At 33.6% G+C, this 26,115-nt stretch overlaps 4 protein-coding genes across 7 annotated transcripts in view; all 4 read left to right on the top strand.

Annotated features, from left to right (window-relative positions):
• The first annotated feature begins 1,797 nt into the window (after nt 1-1,797).
• LOC107879822 (probable pectinesterase/pectinesterase inhibitor 20) lies at nt 1,798-4,662 on the top strand. The gene is made up of 3 exons (XM_016726765.2): nt 1,798-2,447; nt 2,681-3,040; nt 3,865-4,662. The coding sequence occupies exons 1-3, from the start codon at nt 1,949-1,951 to the stop codon at nt 4,566-4,568; spliced, it is 1,563 nt and encodes a 520-aa protein (XP_016582251.2). The 5' UTR covers nt 1,798-1,948; the 3' UTR covers nt 4,569-4,662.
• Nucleotides 4,663-5,174: 512 nt separating this feature from the next.
• Nucleotides 5,175-8,411, top strand: LOC107839642 (pectinesterase). Of its 2 annotated transcripts, none has more exons than XM_016683216.2 (3): nt 5,175-6,432; nt 6,831-7,595; nt 8,126-8,411. In XM_016683216.2, exons 1-3 carry the CDS (start codon nt 5,439-5,441, stop codon nt 8,341-8,343), a joined length of 1,977 nt encoding a protein of 658 aa, XP_016538702.2. In that variant the 5' UTR covers nt 5,175-5,438; the 3' UTR covers nt 8,344-8,411. The 2 variants fall into 2 exon arrangements, with proteins under 2 accessions (XP_016538702.2, XP_016538701.2); XM_016683215.2 differs by having other exon boundaries at nt 5,176-6,432; nt 8,123-8,411.
• Nucleotides 8,412-15,075: 6,664 nt separating this feature from the next.
• Nucleotides 15,076-22,207, top strand: LOC107839641 (pre-mRNA-splicing factor 38B). 2 transcript variants are annotated; one of them, XM_016683214.2, is made up of 6 exons: nt 15,076-15,415; nt 20,960-21,029; nt 21,118-21,180; nt 21,485-21,526; nt 21,611-21,667; nt 21,814-22,207. In XM_016683214.2, the coding sequence occupies exons 1-6, from the start codon at nt 15,207-15,209 to the stop codon at nt 21,904-21,906; spliced, it is 534 nt and encodes a 177-aa protein (XP_016538700.2). In that variant the 5' UTR covers nt 15,076-15,206; the 3' UTR covers nt 21,907-22,207. The 2 variants fall into 2 exon arrangements, with proteins under 2 accessions (XP_016538700.2, XP_047250684.1); XM_047394728.1 differs by having other exon boundaries at nt 15,097-15,415; nt 21,121-21,180.
• Nucleotides 22,208-23,851: 1,644 nt separating this feature from the next.
• LOC107879349 (uncharacterized protein D806_0078) overlaps nt 23,852-26,115 on the top strand; it is a 3,114-nt gene continuing 850 nt past the window's right edge. The window contains exons 1-3 of one of the 2 annotated variants that reach the window (XM_016726400.2): nt 23,852-24,226; nt 24,328-24,654; nt 25,669-25,964. In XM_016726400.2, coding sequence (XP_016581886.2) covers nt 24,175-24,226; nt 24,328-24,654; nt 25,669-25,964 — 675 coding nt within the window. In that variant the 5' untranslated portion in view covers nt 23,852-24,174. Of the gene's footprint in view, nt 24,227-24,327; nt 24,655-25,668; nt 25,990-26,115 lie in introns of both variants that reach the window. The other variant, XM_047394727.1, reaches the window with a different exon arrangement.

Here is a 26,115-nt window from a genome sequence, read left to right as displayed (position 1 = left end):
TCTCTAAGCGTTCCTTGAATGCTAGCCAGGCCCATCCAATTCATTATTTTCGATGTTGGGCCCCCCGTTTTATATTGTCCATTTTCTTTATCACAAGGGAGATGAACAAAGGCCCGCATTAGTATCTCGAAAAAAGAAAGTATCATAGCTACTTATATAAGCTGGTGTATATTCTTAATGGTGTGAGGCTTTTGAAGGAAAAAATGTATATTATAAAATATTTTAACCCAAGTCCTTCCTATTTTCAGAAGGAACTTAAATATTTGAGGAGGAAAAGTCATCGTTTCCACCTTAAACTATACTCGAAAAGTCTAAGACACACTTAAACTATTGGAGTGACCTAATACAGCCTAAACTATTTAAAAGTGAAATTTTCTACACCCTATAAAACTTTTAGACCACTTGCATGTGGTGTGGTATTGTACACGCGTTTGCTATGTTAGCGCCATGGAATAATGAATTTACTATTTTCATAAATTTTTCTTTTTCCTTTTAAATTTAAATTTTTCCTTCTTCAATGCCCAAAACATCTATTGTTATGAGGTCAATTTTTTTCCTTTTTCTTCAATATCCAAATCCTCCTTGATGTTTCAGCTTAACAATTGAAATGGGTATCTGTACATCATCACCATTGATGACAAAGCAAAGTGGAAAAAGCATAAGGAATTTACCAGTTAACAAAATAGTCATGGTGATTCAGATGAACGGAAAACTTCAAAAGTTCCGGCAACCCATTACCGTCGGTGAGATCCTTGTTTAAAATCCTGATTTTTTTCCTTTGTAGCTCAGAAACCATGAATGTTAATTCATTAGTTCCACAATTGGCTAAAGATAAATGTTGTAGCTTGGTCACCTTTATTTTCTTATGCAAGTTTCTAAATTGCAAACTCCGCTTTCACTTCAAGATATGAAGGAGAAGCTCATAATTAAATCATATATATGATCTTTCAAGATATAAAGATCAAAATCATAGCTTGGTCAGCCTAATTATCAAGCTTTCACTTCAAAACTTCATAATTAAATCATATAAACCACTATGCCAAATCAAAGATCAAACAATGTGAAAATTGTACCACAAAATGCAGAGGTTTTCTTGACATGGAAAGGTTGAAAATTGTGAACTTCAAAATCTTTTGTACGCATTTACAGCTTCGATGGGGTCGATAATTAGGTTCGATGGTTGAATTGAATTGGGGAAGAAGAAGAAGGAGGAATTTCACTCATTGTTAATCGTTCAAAATTTATTAGCTACTTGGAATTGAAATTTTCAGTTTGGAGATTTTTGAATTTGGAGAAGAAGAAGAAGATGGATGCTGGGGATTTTTGAATTTGGAGAAGAGGAAGAAAAAGATGGAAGTTTAGAAACATTCAGAAATTCTAAATATCTTTTTTTCAGTTTGGGAATTTTTGAATTTGGAGAAGAAGAATATGAATTTAAATTGGAATTTTCAATTTTAACTTTTTTTGTGTGTTATTTTTTAATGTGTGTTATTTTTTAATTTAGACGTGCCTATTTTTAATTAAATAATTATGTTTTTTCCACGTCAGATTATGGGGTAAAAAATTTCACTTTGAAGTAGTTTAGGTGTGTATTAGGTCACTTCAATAGTTTAGGTGTGTCTTAGGCTTCCAATAGTTTAGATGTGCGTTAGATTTTTCGAATATAGTTTAAGGTGAAAACATGCCTTTTCCCAAATTTAAGGTTGAAAGTTTCAAAGTTGTTGCATGATAAGAAAAATATTGCAACCCCCGAGAATCACTAGTACGAAGATATTCAAAATAAAATAATGTTCTTTTCAACAGCATGGCATCCAAGTTGCCATGATCAATTAATACACGGACTATATATTATTACGAAATTCCAATTGTTTTATGAAACTCATTGCTATATATAAATGCATTTCAATACGTATTCATGCTCAACAACCTCAGCTAGTCATTTATTTCCATGGCATTCACACATCCTATTCTTATATTCTTCATAATTCACTTCTTTTTCTCTGCTTCTCATTCATTTGATCTCTCTTCTGATGAAATTTGCAGCTTCACCCCTTTTCCCATTTTGTGCAAAACTTTGCTCCCTCAAAACAATTCTATTGACATTTATGACTCAGGGAGGCTCTCCATTCAGCTTTCCCTTTCAACAACTAATCAGATTATTAACTCAATCAATGATTTCCTCAATCCAATTGAGCTTTTACTGCCTAAGAGTACAATTTCTGCTCTTCAAGATTGCCAGTATCTCCTTGGCCTAAATGTTGATTTATTATCGAATGCTGCTGTTGTTGCAAAGAAACCGAATAATTCACTTGAGAATACAGAAGCTGATGATGTTTTAGCCAGACTTAGCGCGACTATTACCAATAAACAAACTTGTTTGGACGGTCTTCTAGCCGCGCCTTCTATTTTACAGTCTGCAAACCTGATTACACCCTCAATTTCAAAAGGTACGTTGTGTTGAAGTTTGTGACCATCTATCTAATTAATAGCTTAAAGTTTGTTTGTTAGAGAGAGTGCATTTTTAGTTTACTTGATTCCTTAAATTATTTTTCATGCCCCAAACACATGGAAGTATGTTTTTGAACTCAGGAACTCTTTGCCTGGTCCGATATCATGTTGAATTGTGTGATCATCTCATCTAAGAGTTTCTAATTTACTTAATTATGTAATGTCTCAACAGGTAGCATGATGTGCAGTGTGTCACTTGCGCTTTTTAAGAAGGGGTGGAATCCTGGTTCTGGTGTCGGGGATTTTATAAGTTGGAGTATGTTAAAAATTAGAGAAAAGGTGGTGGTGAATCCAGATGGAACTGGGAACTATACTACGATCAATGACGCGATAGCAGCTGCCCCGGATAACAGCCTGGAAAGAGAAGGCTATTACCAGATATATGTGGTTGCTGGTGTCTACCATGAATATGTTTCCGTTGCTGCAAACAAGAAGTATTTGATGATGGTTGGCGATGGCATAGACAGGACTATAATCACTGGCAATCGAAACGTACCTGATGGATCGACAACCTTCAATTCTGCCACATTTGGTAAGTTTTTGTTGATTAATTCATCTTCATGTCAAATGTACAGGAAAACCAAATCACCCTTTCGATCTTTTATAATTTATTAAAGATTTTACAAGAGAGAAAAATTGTCCCATATAAAGTTATGTGCATATTTAAAGACCATGTTGTTTCCATGTTCGTAATTTGTTCATGGATTATCCATTCCTAGAAGTCATATATTCCCTCCGCTACTTTAGCAAAAAAAAAAAAAAAAATCCTAAAATAAGTGTCACCTTAGGAATTCAAGACAAAAAGAAGCATGTTATTCCAACTATACTCTCATACCCCATCTTCTTATTAGAAGTGTTCAATTTTTTCAAGAGACATATATAAAGAGGTAATTTAGTAAACTAAGCATTGTATTTATTGATTTCTTAATAAACGTGATTTTTGAAATGACACTTATTTTGGGATGAAGGAGTATCTTATAATTATTTAAGCTTCTTAAATGACTAAATCCCCGGCAGTCAAATTTCACATGACTCCTTTACTATAGAGCCAGTTGTATACTATATAGTAGTAGTATTATATCATTCTTGATGAGAAGTATGAAGGTTGAGGATATTTGAGGTTGGTTGGGGGGAACGTAGATGGTAATAAAGTCTACTTAATAAGCACTGCCGTTATTGAGAAGGAACCAGGCACCAACTTTCCATTCAAATTGTACTACTACATTGACATGTCAATAATTTTTACATTAATCTGTTTTAGTAGCTTATTTAATTACGAGTAGTTATTCATTAGCTATGCACATAACTTAATTTTGTTTTTTATGGATCTAAATGTATATAATCTCACTCATGCAGCTGTAGATGGGCAAGGATTTGTGGCAATGAACATTACCTTTAAGAACACAGCAGGAGCAGCAAAGTTCCAAGCTGTAGCCGTTCGAAATAGTGCTGATCTATCCGCATTCCATTACTGTAGCTTTGAAGGGTACCAAGACACACTTTACACACATTCTCTGAGACAATTCTACAAGGAATGTAACATCTACGGGACTATAGATTTCATTTTCGGAAATGCAGCTGTTGTTTTCCAAAACTGTAACATATATCCGCGCCTTCCATTGCCCGGTCAGTTTAATGTAATTACGGCACAGGGCAGAACAGACATTAACCAGAACACAGGCATATCCATTCACAAATGTGCCATTACTCCTTCCATTGAGTTGGCCTCGTACAATGGCACAAAACCAGTACGGACATATTTAGGCAGGCCATGGAAAGAGTATTCGAGAACTGTTTATATGCGATCATTTTTGGACAGTTTTGTTCATCCTGATGGTTGGTCAATTTGGACAGATGATTTCGCGCTAAAGACGTTGTATTATGCTGAATATAAGAACAGCGGTCCAGGAGCGGATACCAGTAACAGGGTCAGATGGAGTGGTTATCGCGGTGAAATTAGTTACATGGATGCATCTTGTTTCACTGTCTCCAATTTCATATTAGGGAATTTTTGGCTGCCATGGAGTGGAGTCCCTTACACTGCTGGTTTATATTTATAAGCTAGATTTTTTTTTCTTGATTCTTTATTTTGTTGTGTTCATCGATTAATTCTAAGTACTCACTCTTATCTAATTCTTTATTTGTTTCTTTTTCACTCTTGTCACTTCTAATTTTTTTTAATAAATTCAATTCAACAAAGATATCAAATCAATAAAATGCAAGTTCTAGAAAAAGTTGTCTACTTATGTTAGTAATATTTTAGAACTTTGAATTAAGTTATTAACGTTTTCATATCAGTACTTAAAATTTTGTTGCTGTTATCACTACATGTACAAATTTGAGGAAAGTAAATGACTGATAACAAAATCCAATAGCAAATTGGCTGTGTGATGCATTCATTTCTTGGTTATTTACCCTGTAAACGCGTAAATAAACGTGTTCATATGATATTTATAGTTACGGTTAAGTATTACTAGTAATATGTTTAAGCCGTATACAAAGTATTAATAGAAAGTACCCATGACCACAATTAAACATCACTGTTTTATCCCCGCAACTTTTGGTATAAATATTGATCATTCAAAAGAAACAGGAGTTGATGAATGGTGGCAAAAATCTCCTAGCTTTCTGGAAGCTATAATAAGACACAAATGACCAACTTTCCCCTTTAATCCTCTATCATTATGCTTGTTTCCCTCTAAGCTTCTTAGCTTGAACAGAACAATGTTTTGGGGAAAACTATAACTTGTTTTTTTCACTTGCTCATTCTTTTTTCAGACATTTTGAGGAGAGGGTCAAGTGAAATACTCCCGGCCCTTCTCCGTTACAATTTGGTAAATTGAACGCGAAGCAATAATATATGCAATTATTTGCTTTACAAAATCTAATTTATCCAGTAGTTTATATCATAGTATATATATAGATCAAGCATGGCAGAAAATAATCGTAAGAGGAATTTCGTGATTATTGGTGTATGTTCATTAATCTTGGTGGCTATGGTAGTTGTAGCAGTTGTAACCATTAATTGGAAAGATAAGGATGATAATGCTCAAGATGTCTCGACTACGAAAAAAGCTATTGAATCCGTATGCCAAACTACACATTATCAACAGACGTGTGTTGAGAGCCTCGAGTCCTCGGCTGATGGCTCCTCAGATCCCAAAGTCCTTATCGAAAAGTCCTTTCAGGCGACAATTAAGAGAATTAAGGAAGCAATTGACAAGTCAACAGTCATGCAAAAACTTGAGAAGGATCCAAGAGCCAAAATGGCCCTGGATAACTGTGAGAAGCTAGCAGGGCGAGCCGTTAATGATCTCAATAGAACACTCATCAAATTCGAAAGTTTTGAGTTGAATGACCTGGGTCTTTGGATTGCTGATTTGAAGATTTGGCTGAGTGGTGCAATTACATATCAAGAAACTTGCTTGGATGGCTTTGAGAAAACAACCGGAGAGACGGGGGAGAAAATGAAAAAGGCACTGAATGCTTCCATGGAGCTAACTAGCAATGCCCTTTCAATGATCACCGAGATTTCAGCTGTCTTCACGAGCCTCAACGCTGGCTCCAATCGTCGCCGTCTCCTTTTTGATGAGCATGGAATCGAGTTGTTACCTGATTGGATTGATATGGGAAGGCGCAGACTTCTTGCTGTTAACATTTCTAAGGAAATCAAACCTGATATGGTTGTTGCCAAGGATGGATCAGGCAAATACAAGACTATCAATGAGGCTCTCAAAAATATCCCACTTAGTAGAAACGAGACTTTTGTTCTGTACATCAAACAGGGTGTTTATAATGAGAAAGTGGAGATTACTAGCCTCATGACGCATTTGGTCATCGTTGGGGATGGCCCGACAAAAACAAGAATCACCGGAAACCGAAACTTCAAAGACGGCATGCCCACCATTCAAACTGCAACTGTTGGTAAGTTTTGGTACAAAACTTGCCACTTATACATTAGCGTTATTTTAAATACGAGTTGCTCCCTCTGCTTCATTTTATGTGACGTTCTTTCTCTTTTGGTCTACTCTAAAAAAGGACATGTTTCTACATTTTGAAACTCTTTCAACTTTAAATTTTCCATTTTATCCTTAATGACATGCTCTTGATGCCATAGAAATATCATGACAAGTATAAGACACTAAGCTCACTGGATACTATTGGTATGTGCCGGACACTTTTTCTTGCTTAAATCTCCCGTCATTCAAGCACCATTGTATAAAATGGAACAGAGGGAGTTCATTTCATGACACTACATATAAATAACTGTTTCGCACTCTCTTGTTTGTGAATTAATAGAAGAATAAATGTTACTATTGTAGCTATAATGGGAGATTATTTCATTGCTAAGGACATTGGTTTCGAGAACTCTGCTGGTCCAGATAAACACCAGGCCATAGCTTTGAGAGTGGCAGCAGATAAATCAATCTTCTACAATTGCCATGTGGATGGCTACCAAGACACGCTCTGCGTCCACACCTATAGACAATTTTATCGGAATTGTACAATCAGAGGCACCATCGACTTTGTTTTTGGTGATGGTGCTGCTGTGTTCCAGAACTGCACTATAGCAGTACGAAAGCCTCTGAAAGATCAACAATGCATTGTCACAGCACAAGGAAGGACAGACGCACGCCAGCCAACGGGACTTGTCTTTCAAAACTGCAGCATTGTGGCTGATGATTCTTATAAAGAGGTCAAGGGGGTAGTCAAGGCATATCTTGGTCGTCCATGGAAACAGTACTCAAGATCTATCATAATGGAATCTTCTATAGATGATCTAATTCAGCCAGAAGGATGGTTGGAATGGAACAAAACATTTGCTTTCGAGACAGTATTCTATACAGAATTCAACAATAGAGGGTCTGGATCATCCAAAACAAATCGTGCAAAATGGTCAGGTGTTAAGGAACTTCCTATTAACCGTATTCAACGATTCACAGCATCAAAATTCCTCGATGGCGATGTGTGGATACCATCTACTGGTATCCCTTATACCTCTGGATTTTCCTTATCGCCACCAAAATCTGATGGTTCCGTCAAATACTCTCCCGTGGATGACGAAGAATACAAAGACTTGGGAAGTGGTAAAGACAAATCTTCTTATGAATCTCGGCCTTAAGACAGTTTTTCAGAAATAATTGCTAAAAGCTTCTTATAACTACAAGATTTCTAAACTACTACTTAAAAAGAGATTATCTTTATATATAAAACCAAATCTGTGTATATATACATATACATATATACACATATATCTGTTATATGCAAACATCCATGTACACAAAACTAGAAACAACTGAATTTGTAAAACCATCAATCAATACTATAACTGCCACACTCCAATTTGATTGGAATTGAGGCAAAATTGTTGTTATTCTTATTGTCTTTACTGCTAGTGTATTAGCCGGAAAATTGCTTACAAACTTACATTAAACTATATTAGTACTAAGTTAAGTTTGTTAATAGGAGTAATCCTATAAGAACATATTTTTATTTCACATATGGATAACTTATTGCGCCATTATACTAAAATGGCGGGATAAAATAATTCTGGAACTAAAAAATACGGACAGGATAAAACAATGTGATGAATAACCTGTGATCATTACTCCAGCAGCGGATGCAGTTGCAGCTCCCACATATGCTCCGTCGACTGAATCAGAAGCTCCGCAGTCAGAATCTCCAGTGAAATCTCCGTCACAACCACCGTCAGAACGTGCGGCAGAATATATAGATGAGTATAAGGCAGCAATGGCACAAGTACCAAGTCCAGCGGAATCTCCAGGGGAAAAAATTTGGCTGCGCAACTCTAGTGGGAGTGAGGGCAGCTCATAATAATCATGTGGTTTTCTGAGAATAATCATGTACTTCTCATCTTCTTGAATGGGAATTTTCGTTGCTTACGTGCTATGATTCAATCTTCTTTTGCATCACTAACCCAATCTACAATTTTTGCTAGTACTATTTATTGGAGATTAAACCCAACTATTGCTAACCGCTCCAACGATAAAAAAAACTATGTGTAGAAAGGAAAAAGAAAAAAATTGATTTTGTTGGGATTTTTCTTTTCTTTTCTTTTTTTTTTTTTTTGCTATTTTGTCCATGTCATAGCTTCACCTGTAATTATACACCCATTTTTTACTCTATCTTTTGCAATTTTGCTTTTGAAATATTTTTGTTTACTCCTTTAGAGTTTTAGAGTATATCCAGGAATTTCTATGATAAATGAGTGAATATTTCAAATAGGTGAAAATGGTTTTTTATTTAGAAAAAAAAAAACAATGGCTTTCTTTTTCCTGAGTCTTGTTGATAATTTTATTACATAAAATGAACTGATATTTTTCAGGTTGGTTAGTTTATTCATGTATAAATATCAAAATTTTAAAAGTCTCCCCCGTTTATGATTTCAATACATTTCTCATCTTTTTCAAAGTATGATGAAATATCTGTTATTACAAGTGAGCATACGAGTTTGAATTTGAAGTTCTCTAGATTCGATAAGTAGTTACTTCAATTTGATTCATTACATCTCCAATCCCTTTTGCGTTATGAAAATTTTTGTGCTAACATTGTTGATATATTCAAAGTCAAGATACGAATTTAAATTTGAAGTTGTGAATACTCAATAAAGTAATAAAATATTATGTTCACTCACGCTAACCAAATAGGTCTATGGGCGATCATAAACGCCCTAGGTTTATAGCATGTCTTAAATTTTAGAAGGACGCCAGCTTGAGGTCGACCCAAATAACTGAGCTTATATCATAATAACTAGTAGCAACGAGATCGCTGCCCAAAAATGTGATGTTTATTCTATATTATTTTATAAGCAGAATTATGTGTATTGTATATTAGATATTAATTATTATGTGTGTTTATTTTATTTATGTCTCAATCACTTAATAGGTCTAAATATATTTAAATAGTTAAAAATTTGTAATAAAGTTTTAATATTATTAACTATTTAGAGATTTCTAAAAAACAGTTCATGATTTCATCCATTCATCATTATCAACATCTCCACAATTATCAACTATCCGCATCGCCATCTACCCTTATCAACTAGGTTCAGCCACTCACCATCCTTAATCACAACTGTTCTTGTTGTCAGTCATTACAATAGCCGTCATTTATAATCATTTCACAACAATCATGAATCACCACCTTATATATCAATAACTAATATTAGTATTACAGAAAAGGTTCAAAAATATTCCTTAACTATCTGAAATAGTTCAAAAATGTTCCTCGATAGATTTTTGGCTCAAAAATACTCCTCTGTTAAATATTTGGCTCAAAAATATCTTTCCCTCTAACGGAATTCGGAAAAGGATCAAAAATACCCCTGAACTATCTGAAATGGCTCAAAAATACCCCTCCCCTTAACGAAATTCCACCAAACATGCCACTTAGATTAAAAAAACTACGTGACTATGCCACATGTAAAATGTTAGTACTTTTTAATTATATGATATTCCTTTTTTTTTTTGTATTTAAAAACGTCAGTGAAACGGACAAAATTTACACAGCTTTTTCATTTTTAATCAAAGAGACAAACGGTGGTTACATATTATTTTTTTTGAAAAAATTTATTAAATGTAACATCGCTATTATCAAATTCCTTTGATCATCTAAAAAACAAGTTTTTTCCTGTTAATGGGTTTAAAAGTGTGAAACCCAACAAAAGAGTCTTATTAAACTGATAAACTCATTAATTATTAGGCCAGTATAAAAGTTAAAATTAAGATTTACTCGTAAAAGTAACAAGTTTCAAACTAAACTTCAAATTAGTTACTCAAAAGATGTGTTTGGCTTTACTAGTTTTTACTCAAAATGCCTATGTTAAAATGATTTAATAATACCTCCTTTAATCTAAAATTAATGAATCTTTAAATATGATACACATCTTCAAAAAGTTAATGAATGACATAATTAAATAATAATTTATCAATATTAAGTATAGTTTTACTTCTTTTCAAACTTGTTCTAAAAATAATAAGATTATTCATCAAAACTGAATTTAGAAAAATGAATTCATTTCAAATGATTAAACAAGTGTTAAAAGGAATTCATTTGTTTTGAAAAAGAATTTGCATGTAGTAAATTCAACTCAATTATTAGTACATCAACATTTGCTACCTTAAAAGTTAAAATTCTAACTCCTCCTCCTAGTCAATATCAGATCAAGATCAAGTTGTCTCTCATCCCAAACGACAATAACAAGATGAAATTTAGAACTTTTAAAATACTAAAGAAAAGGTGAAATCTAGAATTTTTAAAACACTAATGAAGTAATTAGCAAAAGATTGGTTTTTTTATTTTTCCGTTTCACTGCTCTGCAAAAAAATAAAAATAAAAATAAAGAAGAAAGGAATATCATATAATTAAAAAATACTAACATTTTACATGTGGATGGTAATGTGGCATAGTTACATGGGGTTTTTTTATCTAGGTGGCATGTTTGATGGAATTTCGTTAAAGGGAGGGATATTTTTGAGCCAAATATTTAACAGAGGGATATTTTTGAGCTATTTCAGATAGTTCAGAGGTATTTTTTATTCTTTTCCGAATTTCGTTAGAGGGAGGGCTATTTTTGAGCAAAATATTTAACAGAGGAATATTTTTGAGTCAAAAATCTAAGAGGATATTTTTGAGCTATTTCAAATAGTTCAGAAATATTTTTGAACCTTTTCCATTAATATTATTTATCACCATCATTAACTATCACGATGATAACTGGCAACTGACACCAACAACTACCACCGCATCTTCTATTATCAATCACATCACTACCGCCGCAATCCCTACTATCAATCACATCACTACAAAAAATAAAATTAGCTATGAATTCCATTGGAAAATTTCTCGTAACTAACTTTTTTCTTTTGACAATTTATCGTCAATCCCTCACTAAATAAGTTTAGCGACAGATTTTTCTATTGAAATACAGAATTTTTGCTAATTCTAATTTTCTTAATAGTGTGTTAGCCAACATCATCCTTAATCAACATTCACACAACCACCACTATGTCATTAATATCAACAATCACTGTGTACTTTTTTTTTTGTCGTTGATATATAGTATATTATATTAATTTAATATTTTATTAAATTTTATATTTATTTATTAAGTTTAAAGCAAAGATAAAATTTATCCACCAAAGATGTTAGAAACAAGCATTTTTAAATACTTAGTATTTAAATTTTAATACAATATCTTGACAATTTAAATATAGATTTAAATTTAAATATTTAAATATTAATATATATTTTAATATTTAAAATATATAAAGAGAGAGATTCAGACATTTTAATTTTAACGAAAACAAATGACGCAAAAGCGGACAAAACCTTTGGCAAACCAATCATAAGTTTGAAGTTTAGGGAAATGGAAAAATACTAGCGTAATACCAAAACTACCCTTTCAAAAAATGTAAAATCCAAGAAGCGTTAGCAAGCAGGAATTCTTTATTAAATGATCTTTTCAAGTCTTCTAATTAATTAAATTAGTTTAGGTGTACGCGTCTTGCATGTGTAAAATGAGTTCAAATATTATACTAAATATGATATATTTTTTAAAATAATAAAAATAAATACAATAATTGAATTTAATAGCTTTTAAATATGTAAAGATGGAGAATTTATTTATTAAACCTAATATTTATCAAAAATATTTTTAAAAATCGATCGACATTCATTTACCATATGTAAATTGCAACAAAACAATACAATGATAGAGACATCGAAATAATATAATTAAATTTAATCTTTACACACAAAAATTTTCTCAAAGTCGTCTGACACTCATCTACCACTTACAAACAAAAACAAAATAATACGATAATAGAGATATGAAAATAATACAACTAAATCTAACCTTTATATAAAAAAAAATTCATCAAAGCCGACCAACATTTATCTATCACCTGTAAACTATCACAAAATAACAAACTAATTAAGATATTACGATAATACAATTAAACCTAACATTTACCTAAAAAAAAAAAAAATCAAAGTCGATCCATATCAAAACAATACAATTAGACCTAACTTTTACACAAGAAATTCTTCAAAGCCAACCGACATTCATCTGCGACCTGTAAACTATAAAAAAAAAAATATAACAGTGATCACAAAGCTTCGATTTTGATCAAACTAATTCTTTTCTGAGCGAAAATTTAACCATAAAGAATGATTTTGAATGCAAATAAAGGATATATATATATATATATATATATATATATATATATATATATATAGGGTTAGAAAATCAAACATCCACTACTCTAGACATGCAATCGAATCAAGTTAGATGAGCATCAATCATATAACTAAGATAAAATTTCACAACAAAAGAGAGTCAAGGTGAAAATCTCAAAATTACAATGTTTTTTATAGAAGTGAAGGAATCAGAAATTAAAAGGTTTTTAAATTTCATATATTTTAGAATTCTTTTTCTTTTAATTTTGTTTTGGAAAAGTCACGTTTAATACAAATATACCTTTTATTTTTTTGGAAGAAGTCACAAAAATAAAAAGTACCAATATTTTTTTTAGAAAAAGTAAACTAGCCCTTTCATTTTGGAAAATTGACGTAAACAAAAGCAAAAACATTAACAACCCTTTATTTGGGGAAACAGTCTCGCGCGCAAGAAAATACTCAATAAAAATATTACCATAACTTAGGAATTCAGCCATAATACATAAACTTTCTCAACTTACTTTTTTAATATATTTATTATAATCATTGTTTTTTTTATTTTTAAGTTTAGTAGAAAGAAAAATATTAATTAATTTTCCTATCATATATTTTAGAAGTCTTATTAATATAATAAAAAATAATTAAATAATAATTTTTAAAAACAGTGAAAGACAATTTTGTCTAGAAGAGTTTTTTAATGAAGGGCAAAAAGTTCAAATCAGTTTTCTAAGTGTCTTCACACTTTTAATATATTATAGATATAAATTATAGACAATATAATAAAAATAATTAAATAATAAATTTAAAAAATAATGAAAGATAGTTTTGTCTAATGAAGAGTTTTTTTAACAAAGGGCAAAAAGTTTAAATTAATTTTTTTAAGGCCTTCTCACTTTTAATATATTATAGATATAGACTATAGTTACAGATAGAGTAAATACAGAATTACCTCCCGATCTTGTCCGAGTTTTGTAAAAAAACACCTAAACTTTAATTTCGACCTATTACCCCACAATTCTTTTTTATTTCGTTACAAACACACCATTTTTCGCTGAATCTCAATCACAACAAGGAGAGTGAAATACACGCGTCAATCAGGTGTTGTCACGTGTCAAATACGTTTAATTCCATATATTTTTATTTTTTTAATACAATTTTTCTTTTTATTTAATTTAACACTCCACCCCCCCCCCCCTTCCCCCCCCCCCAAATCCAATACCTCTGCCTCCACCCATCCAGCACCTCCCCTCCCTACCCATCGCGTTCAACACCTCCCCCTCGCCGCCTCGTGTCCAGCACTCTTCCCGTCCAGTATTTTTTTTTGTTCAAATCTATTCAAAAATTAATTTTATGATTGAATTGAGTTTTAAGGATCGTAAAATGATTGAATTGAGTTTTAAAGATAGTTAAATGAGCTTTAATGGAGGAGCTTTAAAAAAAAAGTTTCAATGAAAGAGCTTTAATGGTGACATTGTGTTGAAGAGTTTTAACGGTGTTGAAGAAGATATTGTGTTGAAGAAGAAATAATGGGTAGTTAAATGATATGATTTAATTGCAAAATTGAGCTTTAATGATGTGATTTAAAAAAAAAAAAAAAACCTTCAATGGAGGAGCTTTAATGGTGGCATTGTGTTGAAAAAGAAAGAGTGGGGTTATGGTGACGATGATGATGTTGTTGTTGTGGGCGTAATTGATGTTGTGTGTTGTAATTGATGTTGTTGAGTGATGGTGATGAACAAAAAGTTGGGAAAGAAGACAATGGTGGATGGGAGGTTGCAGGGTTGGGGTTGGGGTTAGAGTATGAAACAATTTTTAAAAATAAATAAATATTTATTTTTAAATATAAATTACATATTAAATTATTTTACACGTGATAGTTTGTAATTGATCAAAAAATTCAAATTTGAGTCCTTTCATGCGCCTGTGGAGCGTGTGTACACGCATGGGGTTAAAATAGTGTGTTTGCAACGAAATAAAGAAGAATCATGGGGTAATAGGTCGAAGTTAAAGTTTAGGTGTATTTTTGCAAATTTCGGACAAGATCAGGGGTGTAATTATGTATTTACTCTTATAGATATAGATTATATATTATAGATATAAATAATTTACAAGTTTTTTTGGGGGAAATGATCTATTTTTGAGACAGATCTATTATCTATTCAATCGAAATATAGACATATTGATTATCGATCCGATAAATTGATTATCGATCTGACTTATATATGCATCGATCGATTATCAATCCGACAGATCGATTATCGATCCGACCTATATATGGACAAATCGATTATCAATCTAATGAATAAAAAAATAAAAATAAATTATTTTACTAATTAAAAATTTATAGAAACTTAATAGTCAAATTTTATCAATAGGCTATTTTGTTTTTTTGGAAACTTGAAAGTGTTCTAACCAAACAGATACAACTTGCAGCAGTTTGTCTTCGCAAGGGCAAAAGAATAAAAATAGAAAAGCTCTCAACTCCTCCGCCAATCTCCATGGCCGCCTCTTCGTCCTCATCGGAATCGGAGTCGTCGTCGTCGTCTTCCGTTCACCGGGACCGTCAGCGTCACCGGCGTAACCGCAAAGACAAAGATAAGGACTCTCTCAAGGTCCGTAAGAAAAGCCGCTCTCGCACCAAACGTCGTCGTATCCGTCATTCATCCTCCGATAGCTATTCTTCTTCATCATCATCTGAAGATTGCAGGTTTATTTATTATATATGTAATGATTTGCTTTCACGGAGAATGGTTTAGGGAATGGACGATTTCGTTTTATCAACTTAGGTTTACGCTTGTTATATATGAGTTGTTTCAAATGATTGCTTCAATTTTTTTTTTTTATTTTTTTATTTTTTAATGTTGATATCAGTTCTCTAGACCTAAGATGTACTTTTTTTTTAAAAGAAAAAAAAAAACTTATCGTGCAGCTCAACTAAATCAACCAGTCTAAGATGTATTGAAACTGAAGTAATTATTAACCAAGATATTTATCACAAATAAATAGATAGTAGTGAGGTATTCCCTAGCGCCTTAACTATCTCTTAAGTAAAGGTTAGTTGCCGAAAGCTGGGATTAAGAGCCAAACCAGTAAGTAATAAGTTTTAATCTGGAAAAAAAAAGTTATTTTAGGGTAGTGTAATGTTAGAAAAGTACCTTGAATTTGTTTTCTATTCAAGTTAGGAAAGTTGCTTGGTGACAACTTCTAGGCAAGTTAGTTGCAATTTGGAAAATTTTAAACAATATCTTGCACTAATGTCATCTATTTATCAACCTAGGCAATAAATTTTCTGAACTGCATCTTGCAGTGATGTTAGGGATAAATTGATCATCGATAGCAACTGCCCTAGTCCCAAATTAGTTGTGTCTTTGGCTATATGAATCGTCACTGACCATTTTACTCCATTTACACTCATTTCATGCTCCATGACGATATTATGCTAATACAAATACAACTTATTAGAAATGTATGAATCTCTTAGGGGCAATTTGGGTGTAGCAATTTAAGGGGGTGATGTTATAAAATTTGAGATGAAATTTGTTTCATGTTTGGTTGTGAGAATTAGCTTAAATCTGGGTAAACTCTCTACCAAAATCCGAGATTGTAATAGCGATAGCTTTGTTTTGAGCTAAACGACCCTTAAAGGTTATACTGCTCCTAGAAAGCATAAAACCTGTAGTGCTATTTTAGAAAACCGTTTAACCCATGACTTTTTTCCTAAATTAATACTTACACTAACATGTCCATTTTCAAATGTGTTATTGTGATATATTGTTGAGGGCTTCTTCTTGCTATCTCAGTAACTGCACGTAATGCTATGTCTGTGTGTTCCCTGAAGTGCTTATTGATTCTAGCCTGTTGTTAGTGGGAGGTCTCAAGTGTTTTTAAATTAGATGGATGCTTCTATTTTTGTCACGACCCGAGCCGAGATCCTGGTTGCAACAGGCATCTTGAACCATCAAGGACTGAGAGACCCCTTAGCATGTAATCACAAGCATAACCCATCCATAAATCAAAGTGCGGAAGATATTACAGTGTTCAATGGAAACTTATAATCCAAATTGTGTCTACATGATAAGACAATACAACACTTCAAATACTGTCTATGAAGCCTCTACTGAATACTAAGGGGTCGTTTGGTTTGAGGTGTTGAAGTAAATAATCCCGGGATAAAATAATAATCCCGGGATAAAATAATAATCCCGGGATAAAATTTTCTATTGCATGTTTGGTTGGCAATATTTGGGATAACTTATTCCGGGACTAATAAATAGTCCCGGGATAACTTATCCACTCAATTGGTGGGATAACAATCCCACCATAATTTATCCTTGGGATAAATGTATGAAAGGACAAAAATACCCTCAAACTCTATTATTTTCATTTCTCTCTCTCTCACATATAAATAATAAATTATGTTTAATGAACGTATAATATATTCATAAATAAATTATATATATATTTAATAATAATTAACGTAAACTGGTAAACTGTATAATAATTATGTTTTGAACGTATAATATATATTATGAACAGTATAATATATTATGAACATAAATATATATTATGAATAACGTATAATATATTCATAAATATATATAAATTATATATTCATAAATTATGTTTAATTAACGTATAATATATTCATTAATTGTGAATATAATATATTACGTAATATATAACGTAATTACGTAATATATAACGTATAATATTATGAATATATTATGAATATATATACGTTAATTATGTTTAATTATATATATATTATGTTAATATATTTAATTATAATATATTATGTTTAATTATATATAACATAATATATAACGTAATATATTCTCACACACATAAATTATGTTTAATTAACGTATAATATATTCATAAATAAATAAATTTGTACAGTTTACCATTCAAAATGGTTGTAAAATATATAAATTATGTTTATTTATATATTTTAATTTCTCTAAAAAATAATAAAAATTTTCAAGAATGAATATTTAAAGCTTAAAAAGAAATATATATATATATATATATATATATAAAGTTAAATAAGATGGAGGGTATTTTGGTAATCAATCAATTTATTTCTAGAAATTATACCCTGCATATTACTTTGAATACAACAAACCAAACACTCAATAAAAAATAATCCCAGAATAACTAATCCCAGTATAACTTATCCCGGTATAACTTGTTTTCAAACCAAACGACCCCTAATTGTCTAGACCGGGACAAGGCCCCCGGTTGGACTATAAACTGAATTAGATAAACATATGAATAACATGCCTTCCGGAAGATGGATGGCTCACCAACTCTGTCTCTATCCTTATGAACTACTGATGTGATGGACCACGGGGGTCAATACTCAAAAGTACTGGTACGTAGAACAATCCAATAATAACATATATTTTATACAACATAAGTGAGAGCATTTCATAAATCAATTTAGCATAAGGTAATTGAAAACACATGGGCATAATTTGATGAGCTTTAAAACATTTTCTTGAAACGATGACTCAACATGACTCAACTCTTTGTTTTACTTCTGAGCTAGATGGGTTACCCTACAATCGTACTTATCCACGGGCTATATGGACTCCGCCCTTGACTCAGCAACCAAGGCTCCAATCCGAGTTTGTCGCAAGGTTTGGGGTCTGTCATACGTACTATGCCATAAGGCCGTCACCTCGCCAGCGTACAATCCATATTATAGGACATCATAAACCCGTATCGGCAAAAGACGGTTTTGGGCTATGAGTTATCTGAACTCAAGTCTTCTTCGGGTGCCCATCTCACTCTTTTTAAGCCCATTTTCTGTCCTTTAAAACCGTGCTTCATTCTTAAAACATTCTTTGCTTTCATACTTAAGGGCATTTCGTAATAGGTATCATCACACCTAGACTTGCAAGTCATATCATATTCTTAGCCCTTTTCATTCAAAAACGTATAAATGACCACCCAAAAGATTTAGACATCACAAGAGAGTTCCCATTTTAAAAGCACATGAAAACTTATGTAAACACACTCTCTTTTCAAGACTTAAACATGCGGTGGCCAATTCAATCATTTAATTCATGCATTATCTCCATTAGGACACAAGAGCCTATAGAACAAGAATAGCCTCCTTAAAAACATACTCTATGAAATAACAAGGTATACTTGACCAAGAGGCATTTATGACTCGAGAAAACATCATTATTCATAAAGCAGCCCAACATTTAGTTTAGGGCTGCTTATCGGATGGACCATTACACTTAGTGGTTTGGGTTATCGGTTTTAAAATATATAAATCCACTAGCCAACCAATAAGATATCGGTTGGTTCGGTAACGGATAAACAATTATCGGACGGTTATCGGGCGGTGTATCGGACCTCCACAATTTGACTACAAAAATAGACAAATAGTAGTGCTATATCGTGATAAAGAGAAAGTTCTAACTTTCTATGCAACATGGTTGTGCAGGGAAGAGCCTACTGAGCCATTCTATTACTTGTAGTTGGAACCTCAAGGAGAAAAGCACCGTAGACCTTTGGTTTTGTTAGTTTCTAAACATGTATCAAGAAGGACGATTAGTCACTACGAATACATGATGAATATCTATTCACTATCGCCAAAATAGATACAGCGGGAACTCCATAAATCACAATATATTCTAAAATATGGTTTTCTTTCTAAAAGAAATGAAGATGGCATGCTGGTAGAAGAACCAAAGCTGAAAGCATTAGTAGTCAATTGGAGCCTTTGCTTTGCAAAGCTCTGAAAGTCCAGAGGCCGAATATGTTATGTTACTTTTACTCCTAATAACTTCTCTTTAGTTTTTATTAGGGTTAATTAGTAATGGGCTTTAGATTGTTACACTAGAATTCAGATATATTAGGTTTAGAGTTTATATTTTATAATAATATAATATGTATTTTAATTTTTATATATCTAGATGGAAAAGTATAAGTATACTAGGTAATTCTTAATGGGTTAATGATTTATCCGATAAGGAAATTAAGTAATCCACTCCCACACCGATAAGCCGTTAATTATAAAATTTAAATCCGTCCACCAACCGTTTATCCGATAAGCCAACAATAAGCCAATAAGCCAATTTTGCGGTTGGCTTATTGGATACGGTTCGGTTTTGAACGGCCCTAATTTAGTTGTACATAAATCTCACGATCAAAGAGGGGCTTAAAATTCGTGCTCTCAAAACAATTCACAATTTATGCCATGCAAAGACCATAAATTTTATCATGGGTAATAGAATTTCACAAGTCTCATTCATAAATCACTTTTCGAACTCAAATCACATATGCACAAGATTATAAATCAAGTTTATGGAAAACCCCCATGATAATTACGTACTTTCATCAAATTGAGTTCATGATGCATGCTCTTAAAACAAGTTCCCAAAACTCATTACATATACATACATATATAACTTTAAAGTTTGTTGAAATCGTAAAACCCATGCCCATTAGATTTAGGATAGCCCCACGTACCTTTTGACGGAGAAAAATCGAAGAGAACGTAGATAGATTTGCCCTTGGAGATCAAAATCTTCAAACCCTAGGTAGTTTCCCCTTTCTTGCTAATGGAGAGATGACTAGGGATTTTACAGAGGCAATATAACGTATAATAGGCCTTAATTTCATCCAAAGAGGGTTAGGAATGGTTATGGGATGGTAAAAGACCTTTATGCCCTTAAAATAAATCAAATGGAACACTTTTTGACGCCCCGGAATGGCTTTGCATTGCATGGACATTGCATACCCTAGGGTGTGCGTCGCATGGCCAAAGCATAGCGGAGGCAGTGTGCTTTTGCGATTGGTGTGCGGCGCATGGCCATCACACACCACTGGACAGTGCCTCATTCAAACACTCATAACTTTTGACTCTGGACTCGGATTGACGAACCGATGGCGTTGGAAAGAAGACTCGAAGGGCTTTAATTTGATATATAGTAGGCCACATAACTGTTTATATACTAGAAGAAATGGTCGTTGGAAGTTGACCTACGCAAAATCGTCAACTAAAAGTCAATCGATAGGAAAGTGCTCAACTTAACTTTTGAGCTAGGAGATTTTTACTGCGTATATTCATCTCCAAGGATGTTCCCACACTAAGGAATGTTACTCTTATATCTAAATAGAAACCATTGGGTTCGGTCTATAAACGTAGGAAAGACGGTTCCATGTTAACCCAAAAGTGCGGGGTGTTAGAATTTTCCTTGTAACCATCTAGTTACAAATCTTTTGTTGACAGTTCTTCAGACGGTGAACGTGAAGCAGTCAACAGTTCAAAAAGACACATACAGAAAGATAGAGCCACAAAGGTGATTGCTTGAGAAAATCTGGTTATTATTCATTCAATGACATGTTTTGCTTGAACATTGACATATTACCAGCTTGTTGTCTTTTTAGAAGAAGGATAAAGAGAAAGGGAAAAGTCACCGGCAAAAACGCCATAAGCATAAAATTAAAGAGGTAAGTTTTTGTTCTCGTGATCAAGCTGTCTTCATCTATCTTCATCTATTCTGTTGGACTACTTCGCATTTTATGTTCTAATGTTTTACATGTTACTCTGAGCATATAAAGCTTTAAGCATACAGTTTCATAGTAAATTCACTTTGTTACAGTATGAGATGCTTATAGTATTTTTCTGCCTGTTTATTTTTGCGGCTCTTCGAATTTGGAGCTGTGGTCTGTGACATGATGACCGGATGCTCGATGACTTGCATGGTTTTGTTACTTGCTTGTGGATTATGTTGGCAATGTGAGCCATATGCAGAAGCAGCAGGTGGAAAGTAGTGGCCCTGTGCAGCTCTCTAAGGTTTTACTTTTTCATACTTAATTTTTAGTCCCCCTTTAGAATTTTCTTCTCCTTTTTTACATATGCGTAATCTACCAAATCCAGTTTTTGGGGCGTGACAAGGATGATGGCGTCCGTCGGAGTGCAGTCTCTGGAAAAAAGGTATGTTCATCTTTCTTGGAAATGCTGCTAGTGTTTGTTACCTTTAGCTTGTGTATTAAACGCCTTGAAACTTGGGTGGCATTAAAGCTGTGTTACTATTGTTTCTTATTGTGAAATTTTAGTGGTTAAACGTTCTTAATTTGTAGATTCTCTTGAAACTAGACAAAACAAAGGAGGATAAGGAAGCAGAGAGTAAACGAAATGAATTACTGAAATTCCTGAATGCAAGTTATGATTGATTATTGAAGCCTAAAAGTTGGTGCAAGTTTCCCGCACGTTCAGGCAAATGTTGAAGCAGTATGTCTTCAAATATCAGCGTTCTCATTGTATACAGATGCTATCAATGTGGGAAGTTTGTGAAAAGCACCATGGCATTAAGCTCCCATACATGGCATAACAATACCATACACTGTAATGTTAAATTGTTGAATTGTTGTGGCTGATCATTGGCGATCTTTATGGGAGGAAGCCATCCTTGTTTTTTGACAAGAATGAATTTACTAACTGAACTCTGTCTAATTTCAGACTTATTTAGTAGCTGATCACGTCTCAATTTTCGATATAGGCTTATTAACTATAATTTGACTAGTACAAATTCACCTCTTGATACTTCATCAAATGTGGTTAGGTGGTCAAAATTAGACTTCTGCTGCTAAATCTATCTGCCTTTTTGGTGGAGGCAGAGAGGCGCTTTTATGACCTTGCTTAGTAAGGCACTTTCATGTGGGATGTCAATTGTTTCCTCCAAACCTCCTTGCTTGATTTCAGAATTTTCTTACAATTTCTTTATGTCTAATGATAATAACCATTTTGGACCATATGGTTAATGCATTACTCGACAGCCAGCTAGTATTTGTCATTGTTGTTCAGATTTTTGAGTGCTTCCTTGCAGCCCCTTATGTCCAACTACTTCCCATCTCACTCCTTTAATGGCAGTGGCAAGCTAGATGTGCCATCTCCTGTCACGTTATTAGCTTCATTTGTTGCTGTACAAAGTTCGTTTTTGAAATAGACCTAGGATTCTAGAGATTTTAGGTGTGCAGACACTACAGAACAAGAAATCAAGAATGAACTGAAGGTACCATTGCGAGTCTTAGTCTGGCTAGTCATATTATTTTAAAAGGATTTTGCGTAAACACTGTGAGAGCCTACTTATTTACTTATATACTTGAAGCCTCCAGGCTCCACATATGGATAACAAGGAAAGACAATCCTACGCTTAAAACTAAAATTGGAAGTATATTGACATCGGTTCTATCTTTTTCTTTTATGGGGCAAAGGAGGGCATTTTATCATAACAAAAATACTTCTGGAGAAGGGAAACTTGAGGCCTGACCTCAGAATATCTTTTCAGGGTAAGATCTAAACTTCCAAAGCCAAAATTTTCGGAGCACTAAAGTATTAGTACTCATTTCGGATTGTTCCTTCTAAGTATATATGTACCACATGTATTGAAGATTTCTCAAACTAGTGGGATTTATGTTATTTATCCTTATTCAATAGAGGATCCAAAATTTAAACTAGATGGATTGGTATTTAATGCTCTTAATACTGAACTTGGTACTTCTAAAATTATTATGGGTTACGTTTATTTGATTTAATATTTTTTGAAAGTATGAATGGATTTTTGATGAACCTGTTTCCTACAACGTTTGAAACTTGTTATTCATACTTGTTCTAATTTTGTCCTGTATCCTCTTAATAGTCATCTAGTGAGAGAAGGATACTTGCTTAAAGCAAAGAAAGTTGAGAAGAATATCGTGCGTGCTGATGAGGGCCAAAACTAAGTTTAGCTTAAGGTTATCTCCTTCCGAAACGAAATACGTTTATTAGCTTAAGGTTATCTTCTTCCGAAACGGAAATACATATATAATGAATACGTATAGTTCCACCACACATAAAATCCCAAAACGCCACTGCGCAACGCTCATCAACCAAATATTGGCACTACTCGAGATGACGAAAGGAGCTCATCATGTTTCAGCATTAATACAAATAACTAAAGAAGAAATATTGAACTTACTAAAATTAGAAGAAACAAACTTGGAACTCTTCTTTTTTGTGTAAACGTAAGCTTTCTCTCCTTTTACAACTCTACCTAGTGCAAAGACAAACTTACAGCTTGGAACGGTGTTATGGTTTGTTATCTATAACCCAAACGTAATGCTCTACCTAAGCTCCTCTTTGTTCTTTCTATACACACACACAATCTTGCCAGGTTGTAACAGTAAAACAATTTAATGAACTTATTTTCTTTTGGGCATGGCCATCTTTGTAAGGTGATTCCTATGCTGATTATTTGAAAAGCAGCTTGACTGCATTTTCTCCCTTCCAATTTATTTTGACCTCTGCCCTTAAAAAAGAGTTTATTTTGACCTCCCGAACAAAAAAAAAATTGTTTATTTTGACCCTCACTATCTCTATATAAACTCTTACCTTCCACAATTTTATTTTCTCTCCAATGTAAACATCTCTTCCCTCATTAGATCTTTTTTGGGATAGCAACTATGAAGTTCATTCTCTTCCTTGCTTTATCCCTCTTCCTCCGAGGAGCTCTTGGTAATACAACTTTAATTTCTTCTTCCATCTTCAATACTTGTATTAACTTTAGTAGTGTTAGTTTCAAGTTGGTAACTTTTTTTATTTGAGTTATTTTTCAGGTGATCTGATATGCGAGGAATTACCAGTGGAGATGTGTACGCTTTCAATTGCATCCGATGGAAAGCGGTGTGTGTTGGAGAGTCGCCCGTCTGATGAAGGAAATTTGGAATGCCAGACTTCAGAAGTGTATGCAAGTAACAAAATGTTGATGGAATATATAGAGACTAATGAATGTGTTGGTGCATGTGGAGTTGATAGGCAATCTCTTGGACTGTCTTCGGACAACCTTCTTGATTCTAAATTCATTGCCAAGCTCTGTTCACATCAGTGTTACCACAACTGTCCCAACATTGTTGATCTTTACTCAAATGTGGCTTCTGCAGAAGGTGGACATTCTTGTCTCTATACACTCTCAGAAGTAGTAAACCTGCTCTCTATTTTTCGTGCTTGTTAGTTCAATATATTTTTCTTTTTTGTTGGGGGTGGGGTAGGGGGTGGGGGGGGGGGGTATACTACCAATGCAAAAGTACCCTTGACGTTATACTAATGGTTCAAATACATCCTCGCGCTGTTGAGCCATCCAAGGTGGACTTTTAGTCCCTCGTGGTACTGACATTTTGGTGAAGTGGACGTCATGTGGCATGTCACCTCAACCCATTGTACAATGTTGAGGTACTTTTAGATAGGATAAAATTGGTTCTCTTTGAAAAGTTATATTATTAGATAACCAGACCATGTGTTAATTTAGACTAACGATCTCAAAAATTGTTTACAGAATGTTGTCCTACAAGAGTTAGTATTTTTCGTTCTTTGAGAACTCTTATCTTTATCAACTAGATACGGACTTTCACTATATATTTGTGATTTCTCGCTATTAATTTTTGTTTGTGGTAGAAATGAATGATTTACATCACAAGTTATGTAGGTTGATTTCATGAAGAAACGAGCAGGCCAACAATAGTTGGTTGGAAGTTAAGAAAAAGTTCGATTTCAGCTGTGTCAGTTTAGATACAAATTTTACTTAGAAAAAAGTAATTTTTTTTTCTAGTGAAATTCATCTTCACATAACATACTTCTTCGAACCGAGTGTTTCAAATACTGAAATTTAAGCAAATGAAGACTCTGAAGTGACGGTACAGCTAGCTAGCTAGCATTCCATGCATAGGGATTTTTCTGTTGCCATAATCCTTCCATTATTTGTACTAGATCACATTATTATGGATGTGTATATTCACACGGCGTGCAATTTGCTTTCTCCTTTCCTCTAATTTTATCAAACTAGCTACACTTGGCCTCTTTCTTTCAATTTTATTTGGTCTCCAGTTTAATGTATCATACCTTAATGTAGACAAAAGTGTTAAATTTCGCTTATACTAATATTGGTATATACGTATGTGCAGGAGTATCTTTGGCCAAAATGTGCTCGTCCCAGAAAATTCGTCTTCCACGACGTGGAATGTCTCAGCTCTTAAGTTCGGGTGCAGTTGCTCCGGTAGTTCATGGAGGTGGCAGTACTCCAGTTTCTGATGCACCTTCTCCTAGTGTTAGTGCCGGTAGTGCTCCTGTTTCTGATGATGCACTTCCTCCTACCTCTAGTGGCGGTAGTGATCCTGTTTCTGAGGCACTTCCTCCTGCCGTTGGTGGCGGAAGTACTCCAGTTTCTGATGCACTTCCTCCTACCGTTGGCGGCGGTAGTGATCCTGTTTCTGTTGCACTTCCTCCTGCCGTGAGTGGCGGTAGTGATCCTGTTTCTGACGCACTTCCTCCTGCCGTTGGTGGCGGAAGTACTCCAGTTTCTGATGCACTTCCTCCTGCCGTGAGTGGCGGTAGTGATCCTGTTTCTGACG

Source organism: Capsicum annuum, chromosome 8, assembly GCF_002878395.1.
Source record: "Capsicum annuum cultivar UCD-10X-F1 chromosome 8, UCD10Xv1.1, whole genome shotgun sequence".
NCBI lineage: Eukaryota > Viridiplantae > Streptophyta > Magnoliopsida > Solanales > Solanaceae > Capsicum > Capsicum annuum.
Note: the sequence above shows the minus strand (reverse complement) of the source record. Positions and strands in the feature narration are given on the sequence as shown.

Coding starts and splice junctions, on each gene's coding strand:
- LOC107839642 (XM_016683215.2), top strand. CDS start 5,439: ATGGCAGAAAATAATCGTAAGAGGAATTTCGTGATTATTGGTGTATGT. Junction 6,433..6,830: donor CATTCAAACTGCAACTGTTG/GTAAGTTTTGGT, acceptor TTACTATTGTAG/CTATAATGGGAGATTATTTC. Junction 7,596..8,122: donor ATACAAAGACTTGGGAAGTG/GTAAAGACAAAT, acceptor TCATTACTCCAG/CAGCGGATGCAGTTGCAGCT.
- LOC107839641 (XM_016683214.2), top strand. CDS start 15,207: ATGGCCGCCTCTTCGTCCTCATCGGAATCGGAGTCGTCGTCGTCGTCT. Junction 15,416..20,959: donor TCATCATCTGAAGATTGCAG/GTTTATTTATTA, acceptor TTTTGTTGACAG/TTCTTCAGACGGTGAACGTG. Junction 21,668..21,813: donor GTGCAGTCTCTGGAAAAAAG/GTATGTTCATCT, acceptor CTTAATTTGTAG/ATTCTCTTGAAACTAGACAA.
- LOC107879822 (XM_016726765.2), top strand. CDS start 1,949: ATGGCATTCACACATCCTATTCTTATATTCTTCATAATTCACTTCTTT. Junction 2,448..2,680: donor TACACCCTCAATTTCAAAAG/GTACGTTGTGTT, acceptor ATGTCTCAACAG/GTAGCATGATGTGCAGTGTG. Junction 3,041..3,864: donor CTTCAATTCTGCCACATTTG/GTAAGTTTTTGT, acceptor TCACTCATGCAG/CTGTAGATGGGCAAGGATTT.